General features: G+C 42.0%; 1 protein-coding gene across 1 annotated transcript; it reads right to left on the bottom strand.

Annotated features, from left to right (window-relative positions):
• Positions 1-4,858: 4,858 nt before the first annotated feature.
• Positions 4,859-5,803, bottom strand: LOC138093085 (olfactory receptor 52K1). The gene has a single exon (XM_068989180.1). The coding sequence runs from the start codon at positions 5,801-5,803 to the stop codon at positions 4,859-4,861; it is 945 nt and encodes a 314-aa protein (XP_068845281.1).
• Between the last annotated feature and the right edge of the window lie 5,179 nt (positions 5,804-10,982).

The raw sequence follows: 10,982 nt of genomic DNA, 5'->3' as shown, positions 1-10,982 counted from the left end.
TTCCCACCCAGGGATTGGACCCACTTCTCCTGCATGGCAGGTGGATTCTTTACCACCGAGCCACCTGGGAAGCCATGGCAGTACTGTAGGAGCATTTATTTGTTCAATGGTTCATCACTTAAATAAACTGGATACAACTTTAATATTTGCTTATTGGAGGGAATTTCTTTTGTATCATAATTCTGGGCATGTTACATTTTCTGAGGTCTCCCTTTGATACATCATAAAAGTTTATATATAAGGAACTTCACTCCATTTTTATCCCCTTTCACAAAACAAAACAGTTCTAGTAGAAGGTATTACAATTTAGAGAGACCTTGCTGCTGCTGCTGCTGCTGCTAAGTCGCTTCAGTTGTGTCTGACTCTGTGCAACCCCATAGACGGCAGCCCACCAGGCTCCCCCATCCCTGGGATTCTCCAGGCAAGAACACTGGAGTGGGTTGCCATGTCCTTCTCCAATGCGAGAAAGTGAAGTCTCTCAGTCGTGTCTGACCCTCAGTGACCCTATGGACCGCAGCTTACCAGGCTCCTCCATCCATGGGATTTTCCAGGCAAGAGTACTGGAGTAGGGTGCCATTCCCTTCTCTGAAAATACACCCTAGCCAGCTACAAAATGGGACAGAGCTCTGAGTTACCTAGTGTTAGCTGTTCACAGCTGGTGCTGTCAAATACCAAGTGAGCAACTACAAGGAGGTCTCTCAGGGTTAGATTCCATAGTGCGATAGGGAATAATCCCACCCAAATCAATACCCCATCACAGACAGAGCTAAATGACTAAGAGGAAAAATATCACATGCAGAGCCAGTGCATACGAACTCTGATACTTATCAGAGGCATCTCAACAAGCAAGTGGCTTTTTTCCTTGATCACAAAGTCAAAAGCAGCATCAGCCAAGGATGTCAATGGCCCCAAGCATTTGGGACTGTTCATGAGACAAAGGTCCCATCTTCTGTACAAAACCTGAGAGCCGCCACTAGTCAGTGCCAATGTGCCATGGGCAAATGCCCACTCAGGATGGTAGTGCCTTTGTCATCACCAAAATTGTTGCCAAACCATTTTCACTCACCTGACACACAGCAAAGCTAATCTGCTGACACAGGGTTGTGATGAAGAAAATCACAGTGTTTATTTGTAGAACACTGAGCAAGGAGAATAACCAGCTAATGCTCAAAGACCCCAGTCTTTCCGATGGCTTTCAGGAAAGGGGTTTTAAAGACTGAAAGTAAAGTAAAGGGTCTTAAGTTCATGATCAGCTTATGGGTTCTTTTGATTGGTTGCGTCATAAGCAAAAAATATTCATGTTATTTTAGTCATCACTCTTCTTGCTCCAGATTGACTGGGTCTCTGTGGCCCTGGTCAGCAGTTTTTATCTGGTGGGGTCCTGGTTTCTGTAAAAATGACTCAAGTGTGTGATTGTTCTTTTTTTCTGCATTTCCTCACTTCTCTAATAACGAGTCAAGTTTGCTCTTTGGAATTCAGAGTGTCTAGGAGACTAATGGGCTTCTCAGATGGTGCTAATGGTACAGAATCTGCCTGCCAGTGCAGAAGATTTAAGAGATGAGGGTTCAATCCCTGGGTGGGGAAGATCCCATGCAGGAGGCAACCTCCAGGCTGCACGGCAACCCGCTCTAGTATCCTTGCCTGGAGAATCCCATGGACAGAGGAGCCTGGCAGGCTACAGTCCATAGGGTTGCAAAAGAGTTGGACACAACTGAGCAACTAACACACAGGAGACTAAAGGTTTTTTTTTTTTTTTTTAAATTAAAAACAAGCAAGGAAAACAAAACCCTTGGGATGTCCCCACAGGGTCCTGATTGACTTCAAATTTGTGCCTTGATTAATCTGACAAATAATTGTCCCTTGCATTTCCTGGTCAGATTTCATTATAATCTTTGTCTTCCAACAATTTAAGTTTTTCGAACTGGGGTGAATTTGCTTGGGGCCCTTTAGTGTTCGGGGACAAGTAGAGGAGAGGGTTCTGTTGCTCTATTCCAATTTCTGATAGTGCTACATCAGCACCTTTGTTTTAACTCCATCATTGCCCATTTTATTCTGTTTCTCAACCATGTAAACTGTCACTCTGCAAGAGTTCCTTGACACTTCCTTTTATTTTTCCCCATTTTCTTAATTACTTTAATGTTTTGGTATGAATCAGACCCATACAGGGGAGCTGAGAGAACAAATCTGATAAGGTTTCTCAAACCATTAATTTTGTAGTCATTGGGCTTCCCTGGTGGCTCAGAGGTTAAAGTGCCTGCCTCCAATGCGGGAGACCCGGGTTCAATCCCTGGGTTGGGAAGATCCCCTGGAGAAGGAAATGGTAACCCACTCCAGTATTCTTGCCTGGAAAATCCCATGGATGTAGAAGCCTGGTAGGCTACAGTCCATGGGGTCGCAAAGAGTCGGACATGACTGAGCAAGCTTCTTTCTTTTTGAAAGTTACACAAGGGATTTTCTCGGTGGCTCAGCAGTGAAGAATCCACCTGCAATGCAGGGGAAGCAGGAGACGCAGGTTTGATTTCTGGGTCAGGAAAATCCCCTGGAGGGGGGAGAGTGTGGCAACCCACTCTAGTATACTTGCCTGAAGAAATCCCATGGACAGAGGAGCCTGGTGGGATGCTGTCCATAGGATCTCTCAGAGTCGGACACAAATGAAGTGACTTAGTGTGAGTGTTATCAACACAAACATGTGCTTCCACTTTGTAGCACTCATATCCAAAGATACATGCCTCAAAATGGTTATTCTCACAGTGTATTTTAATGGTACTGATCCACAAAGTAACAGTTCTTTGACACTATACCTTCTGTTTAGTAGTCCCTTTGTTCCATTGTTGTTCAGTCACTGAATTCTTAAGCGATGCAATACCATAATGGTGGATAAAGCATTCTATAAATCCACAGGTAAGTTCTGAAGAGGGCTTCCCTGATAGCTCAGCTGCTAAAGAATCCGCCTGCAATGCAGGAGACCTGGGTTCGATCCCTGGGTTGGGAAGATCCCCTGGAGAAGGGAATGGCTACCCACTCCAATATTCTGGCCTGAAGAATTCCATGGAGACAGGACCTTGGCAGGCTGCAGTCCACGGGGTCGCAAAGAGTCGAACATGAATGAGCAACTTTCACACAAGTTTGGAAGAAGCATTGCATACAGGGAAGGAAAAACCATATCCCGAATGTCTATTTCAATAACAAAACACTGGCTTCCCACTTGCATGATGGAAGTGGTCTAGTGTAATCAAACCGTGACAGGGTAGCTGGCTCAGATCCTTGAGACCATCATTCTTCATGTGTGCCTACAATGCAATTTGTGACATGACGTGGGCCTGGAAATGCTTTTTCAGAGACTATCAGGTTTTTTGGTTTTCAGAATTGAAGAAACTTATTACTGAAGAAAAAGATCACAATAAAAAAGAACATGGTTGTATAACAGACCTTCATGAAAACTGGGTATGAAATTCTTTTACAAAGAACTGACTGAAGGAGTGTTCAATTACAAGAAACCAAAGCAGAAAGATAAATAGAAGTGGTATCAATTTTAGGATATAATAGAAGAAGAAATCATGCATTTTCTTTCCTCTAAATATTTGGTCTTGAACTGTCATGAGTTGGAATGCAACAAAGAGGTCACAACTCCATCAGTCAGCTTTCCTTGGGTTATGTGATGAAACAACTCCCAAATCTAAGTGGTTTACTAAGAAACAAACAGAAAACCAACAGAATCATCTTTGCTCATGTTATAGGAACACTATGGGTCAGCTGTGGCTGTATTCCAGTCTGTGAGCCAGATTCACATCTGCTTCATGTATATTTTCTATCTTGGTCTAGGGTGAAAAAAAGCTCTGGGAGCATGATCATTCTTATAAGCAGAGGAGAAAAGTGAGAGTGACTGAGCCAAGTTACAGACACGTTTTAACATCTTTTATTATTGTGGCACATTTCAAGACCACTAAATTCCACTAGCCAAAGAAAGTCACATAGCAAAGATTTAACATTCCTGGAGTGAGAAAAATCCCCTCCGGTGGTAGAGGGACAAGAGAATAAATATCTGAACAATAATTCAACCTACCACAATTACATATTGTAACTTGTTTCTCTAGCTTCAGAAGTCTTAACTTCATGATGGAATGATGTTAATTACTGTTTCTACGTTTCATAGCCTAAAGATGGTATTCAACTCTTCATTCATTCAATAAATATTACAATTAGTGGTTTTGGAGACAAAAGACATATACACATGAAGAGTTAGTTACATGATGACATGTTTGTATAAATGGATGTCAGGAGAAGATGCCTGATAAGTGTTCAGTAAAAAGTTGCCCATTAGTATGAGTCTGAAACTGACTCAATGGGAGGAATAAGACTCATTAGACATGGAGCTGTTCAACTGTAGAGCTAATAACACTGAGTGGTAGTTGGCTAAAGAGTGGTAGAGGCTAAAGGCCACTTATCAGAAAGGATTTGGAGGCAATTTCAGTCGTACTAGTTGCAGTATTGGCATATGGGTCTTAAAATTTGTGGCTCAATTCCTCAGTCTAGATGAAGAACTGACCAAAATCTCAGCTGCTTGTACCAATCTCAGCCAGTATTTCTACTGTCTTTCACCTAGATGACAGCAATGCTTTGGAAGGGTCTTTATTTTGTCCTTACACATGTGATGAGCCTACAAAAATAGGTCAGACCTCTGCTATGAATCTATAGGAACATACTTGGTTTGATCTGACTGGATTTGTGAGGAATTGGACCTTACACTGGAGACCTGCCAAACTCAAATTTTCCTATTGAGCTTTTCCTCTCCATCTCAGTTCAGTATCCACTGGACTGATGGGTTCAGGACTAGTGCTTAAGAAAAAAAAGTATATATCTATACATTCTTTCTCCAGAATAGACTCAGCACATGGTCACGAATCTGCTTCGTTTTGACACCATAGATGATGGGGTTGACCATGGGTGGGAAAAGAAGATAAAAGATAGCAAGCAGTATGTGGACATGAGGGGCAGCCTGCTGAGCCACACGGTGCATCACTGAGGAGATGACCACAGGTGTGTAGGTGGACAAGATAGCACCCAGGTGGGACACACAGGTCCCAAAGGCCTTGTAGCGGGCCTCCTGAGAGGCAAGCTGTAGAACTGTCCAGAGGATGAAGATATAAGACAGAATAACAAAAAGCAGGTCCAACACTACTATGAACATGGCCACAGCAATGCCATAGATGTTGTTGAAGCGAGTGTCCCCACAGGCCAGCCTTACCACGGCCATGTGCTCACAGTAGCAGTGGGCAATCACTGGACCTCGGCAGTAGTGGAAGCGTCTGAGCAGAAAGGGGAGTGGAGTCATCAGGGTCACAGCCCGAGTCACAGCAGCCAAGCCGATCTTGGTGATAAGTGGCCCGGTGAGGATGGTGCTGTAGTGCAGCGGCTTGCAGATGGCCACATAGCGGTCAAAGGCCATGGCCAGCAGCACCGCCGACTCCATGATGGAGAAGGAGTGGAGAAAGAACATCTGGACCAGACAGGCATAGAAGTTGATCTCTCGATTTCTAAACCAAAAAATAGCCAGCATTTTGGGAAGTGTTGTAGAAGAGAGGACAAGATCAATGATTGCCAGCATGGCCAAAAAGAGGTACATGGGCTCGTGGAGGGCTGCATCACCTTGAATAATGAGGAGAAGGGTGCAGTTGCCTAGAAGAGCCAAAGTATAGGCGAAGCAGAAGGGAATGGAGATCCAGACATGCAGATGCTCCAAACCTGGAATTCCTACCAACAAGAAGGCAGTTGGGTGGGTTGAGGTAATATTAGAGGCTGCCATGGTTCCTGGAAATTCTCCTTCATCAGTTTTTACAAGGTAGCTTCTCCTATGTATAACTTCCTGGGAGCGTTAGCCTTTATTTCCATTGCTGGACCTTGAACAAAATCAGTTATTAGTCCTCATAGACATGGAGAAGCACAACCCACATTTCTACCCTCAAAGAGCTCAATCTCATTTAGTAGATAGAACATTACACATCATTAAAATGAATATCACAAGACAGTTTCATAAAAGAACAGAGAAAAGCTAGTGTTTTCTGTGTTCATGGTGATGTCAAATACCCTGATAAAAAGAAGTAAAAATATATTTAAGTCAATTCATTTTCTTTAAAATAAACCTTGGTACCTTTTCTACATAATTAAGCTAAACTCATAATCGTAAAAGCCAATTTTCTGTTCAGAAATCTCAGACTTAGGTGCCTTAGTAAATCAAAACATTCAATTTCCAATGCTCCTATTAATCACACAACTTGTATATTTTCTCTAGTACTGCTATATCTGATGTGGTTGCTACTAGCCAGATATGGCTGTTTCAACTTGTAAAAATTAAAACTCAATCGATGGACATGAGTTTGAGCAAGCTCCAAGAGTTGGTGATGGACAGGGAAGCCTGCTGTGTTGCAGTTCATGGGTCTCAAAGAGTTGGACACCTGAGTGTCTGAACTGAAAACTCAGTGTGTTTTAATGTGACTGATGTATTAACTGCTCAGTAGGAGAAGGCAATGGCACTCCAGTACTCTTGCCTGGAAAATCCCATGGATGGAGGAGCTTGGTAGGCTGTGGCCCATGGGGTGGTGAAGAGTCTGACACGACTGAGCAACTTCGCTTTCACTTTTCAATTTCACGCATTGGAGAAGGAAATGGCAACTCACTCCAGTGTTCTTGCCTGGAGAATCCCAGGGACAGTGGAGCCTGGTGGGCTGCTGTCTATGGGGTCGCGCAGAGTCAGACACGACTGAAGCGACTTAGCAGCAGCAGCACACATAACTAGTGGTTACCATATCGGACCATTCAGATACAGAATATTTCCATCACTGCAGAAAATTCTCCTGAAGACAACTGCGCTAGAGTGTATCTCCCAGGTCCCTTCCATCTGCACAAATCTCTGTAATACAGCCCTGCCTTTAGCTTATTGGAAAAAAAAAAAATGAGCCACCTCTTTCTGTTTGCCTTCACTTAAATTCATATCAACCTCCATATTCATGTGGCTCACCCTCTCCCCATTTTCCAGCTCCTTCTGTTCATCACAGGAGAATTCTTTCTTTTTAATGTTTTTTCATCACAGTTCTGTTCAGTTCAGTCACTCAGTCGTGTCCGACTCTTTGTGACCCCATGAATCATAGCACACCAGGCCTTCCTGTCCATCACCAACTCCCGGAGTTCACTTAGACTCACGTCCATCGAGTCAGTGATACCATCCAGCCATCTCATCCTCGGTCATCCCTTCTCCTCCTGCCCCCAATCCCTCCCAGCATCAGAGTCTTTTCCAATGAGTCAACTCTTCGCATGAGGTGGCCAAAGTACTGGAGTTTCAGCTTTAGCATCATTCCTTCCAAAGAAATCCCAGGGTTGATCTTCAGAATGGACTGATTGGATCTCCTTGCAGTCCAAGGGACCCTCAAGAGTCTTCTCCAACACCACAGTTCAAAAGCATCAGTTCTTCGGTGCTCAGCCTTCTTCACAGTCCAACTCTCACATCCATACATGACCACAGGAAAAACCATAGCCTTGACTAGACGGACCTTAGTCAGCAAAGTAATGTCTCTGCTTTTGAATATGCTATCTAGGTTGGTCATAACTTTTCTTCCAAGGAGTAAGCGTCTTTTAATTTCATGGCTGCAGTCACCATCTGCAGTGATTCTGGAGCCCCCAAAAATAAAGTCTGCCACTGTTTCCACTGTTTCCCCATCTATTTCCCATGAAGTGACGGGACCAGATGCCATGATCTTCGTTTTCTGAATGTTGAGCTTTAAGCCAACTTTTTCACTCTCCTCTTTCACTTTCATCAAGAGGCTTTTTATCTCCTCTTCACTTTCTGCCGTAAGGGTGGTGTCATCTGCATATCTGAGGTTATTGATATTTCTCCCGGCAATCTTGATTCCAGCTTGTGTTTCTTCCAGTCCGGCGTTTCTCGTGATGTACACTGCATATAAGTTAAATAAGCAGGGTGACAATATACAGCCTTGACGTACTCCTTTTCCTATTTGGAACCAGGAGAATTCATCACAGGAGAATTCTTATCTTCAAGATTGATATCTGATTTCCATTTTTTTTTTAAAAAAAAACCCTTTATTCTTAACAATATCTAACCTTTCCCTCTTTTTCTCTTTTCTTTAAAATCCTTAAATATTGGAGTGGCTCAGTTTCAACACAGATGCTCTTTTCTAGGTCCAGTTAATAAGTTTATGAGCATTAATACGATAATAGATTTAAAACATTAAAGTAATACTGGGCAAAGTAAGTACTGAAAGAACTTGCTCTCTTTTACCATTAGAAAATTAAATTTTTGGAAACTTCATCTCTCAGATACCATAGTAGTGTTAGATAGCTGAGTTCTAGCTTTCTCCAATTCCAATCCTAAATAACTAGACTTTATTGCTTCCATTAAAACACCTTAGATGCAAAAAATTCAGCATATCCAAGTTGAAAATAAGCTAGTTTCTTTCTATGTGGTATGAAAAAAATTAGAATCTGAAGATATTGAATTAAATCATGACTGCTACTTACACTAGCTTTGTGGCCTTGCACTGATCACTTATCTCCAGGTCTGTTTTCCTTCTCTGTAACTGGGGAATTGCGATGCTCCACCTCACTTAGAGCTTGTTGTGAGGGTAGGTGGGATTATACATAAAATCCTTTAGCGTTTGCAGCATCTTATTTGCCATTTATCTTTCCTCCTCCATAGAACTACAGTTTTCTGTTAAAAAATTGCTAACATTCTCCCTTCCCTGATTTTATATTCTCCTATAAATTCAGATCTCTGCTTCTCATCACGGGGAATATCTAGAAATGCTTCAGTCTCAACTGTTTGAAGTAGCATTTGGTAATAAACCATTTCATCCCATTCTGTCCCTGAAACTGCTCCCACTCACCACCAATGGCCACTCTGCAGATGGTGCTCTTGTAACTTAACTTGCTTTCACGCAACTCAGCCTCTCAGCAAGTTTTATCTGAATTATCTTTCTCCTTTTTAAAATCCTCTCTTCTCTTGAGTACAATATACTACTATTTCCTATCTTCCTAGCTTCTCATTCAGTCCCATTTCTGCCTTACTTCTAAATATTAAATCCTTTAAGGTCTTAATATTGAACTGTGGTCAATTTTATATTCATAGAGCATTCAGTAAATATATTCAGTAAACTTCCAGAACAATATTTTTACTGAATAGGTTACAGATAAATCCAAGAACAAAACAGACTGATAACCATTGGTAGGACAAATTTTCTAAAGGTTTGAGTAGGATAATAAAAGAACATAATAATCAAATCACAGTGTGACTGAAGGTATCACTATTGTGAAAGAAACAGGGTGATGAGGATAGTAAATCCTGAAGTTGGAGGACAGGGGAGGTAAGCAATTTTAAATAGAACTGCTGCTGCTAAGTTGCTTCAGTCGTGTCCGACTCTGTGCGGCCCCATAGACGCAGCCCACCAGGCTCCCCCCTCCCTGGGATTCTCCAGGCAAGAATACTGGAGTGGGTTGCCATTTCCTTCTCTATTAAATAGAACAGAAAGGGAATTTATGCAAAAACTGAGATGAGGAGATAAATGAGATTAGTTTCTGTCTTCTTTAAAAGAAACTGGGATTCCATCAAGGTGGTTTATGTAGCAAAAATAATAGAAAAGAGTAAAACTGAAAAGCTGAGAAGCATATCCAAAAGTGCAGTACTGAGGTGGATAATGCTGTGACCATGTGTGTCCAACCCCACATGAAGAACCATGTAGAAGGCACCTCTGAATCATCTACCTGACATAAAACATGAGTATATTTATCCACTGGCTTCCACCCTACCACCAGGTCAAGGGTTGACCCAAATAGTGTTGATTTCTTCACACTCCCAGGGTCACACAGATTCAAGAATAGCTTGAGCAGTGTCCTTCAGGTGCCCCATGCAGTGGACCAGAGAAACCCAGGAGCAGGGTGCAGCTGAGTAAAGTGCACTCAGGCCATACCTGCACTCAAGTAATTGCCCCAGCAATGGCTAGAACAAAAAGTGGATGAGAAGAAGTGGGACAGGCATCACAAGATGGAGCATATAGAGAACTAACCCTTGTGCTAAGAACTCTAAGTAAAGGGGACAGTCAGACCAAATGCCTTAAGGCAAAATATGGCTAATGATCAAGGATCAGCTGAAGGCCAGTGTGGTTAGATGATGTGAATGTGAGAGAGATCCATACAGGACATATACGTAGAGCCAGATCACACAGGGCCCTGGAGGTCTTTGCAGAACTTTACAAATGCTTATTTCTCATTGTCAGTCTTTTTGAGAAGTGATATATTAAGAAAAAAAAATACTTTTAAAGTTTTCTGCAGCTTCTTAATAAGGATAGCATGAGTAACGGTAATAACAGAAGAAAAAGACTCTGGTGTCTGTAATCAGGGAAGGAGAATGTTGGCTAAGAAACAAAAGTGACAGCATATATGCTAAGAAGCAATGGGATTAAAAGAAAATAGATTAAATACAGGTCATAAGAAAAAAGGAGTCAAAGATGACATTAAGATATTTGGCTTGAACAACTGGAAAAAGAATCGGCTCTCAACTGAGATGGGGAAGGCCATGAAGGGGGAGAAAAGCTGAGAAATGTTTCAGAAGCTAAGTAGAAATCTAAATAAACCTGTTGATATATTTAGATATGAGTCTAGAGTTCAAGACAGATTTTGGCTGCTGATATGAACTTATCACTGTAACTAGATGTCTGTGAAGCTGAGATCATCAAAGCACTTAAGTGTTCATAAAGAGTGGAGAACCAAGAACTGAAATCTCAATAATAGAACTATCACATATGACAGATATCTAAGGAAACTCTCACTAGCCTTGGCTGGAAGCAGGAGCATAACATCCTCTTCTCATTGGAAAGTATTTTTGCATATCTTAATATTCCCACATATCTGCTGGAACAAGTGTTTAGCTTTGTAGGAGACAAAATTATGACAGCAGGAATTTTTGTTCTTCACAGGTT

Source organism: Capricornis sumatraensis, chromosome 16 (assembly GCF_032405125.1).
Source record: "Capricornis sumatraensis isolate serow.1 chromosome 16, serow.2, whole genome shotgun sequence".
In the NCBI taxonomy this organism is placed as follows: Eukaryota; Metazoa; Chordata; class Mammalia; order Artiodactyla; family Bovidae; genus Capricornis; species Capricornis sumatraensis.
The sequence above is the reverse complement of the archived record's forward strand: the minus strand, read 5'-3'. Positions and strand labels throughout refer to the sequence as shown.

Coding starts and splice junctions, on each gene's coding strand:
- LOC138093085 (XM_068989180.1), bottom strand. CDS start 5,803: ATGGCAGCCTCTAATATTACCTCAACCCACCCAACTGCCTTCTTGTTG.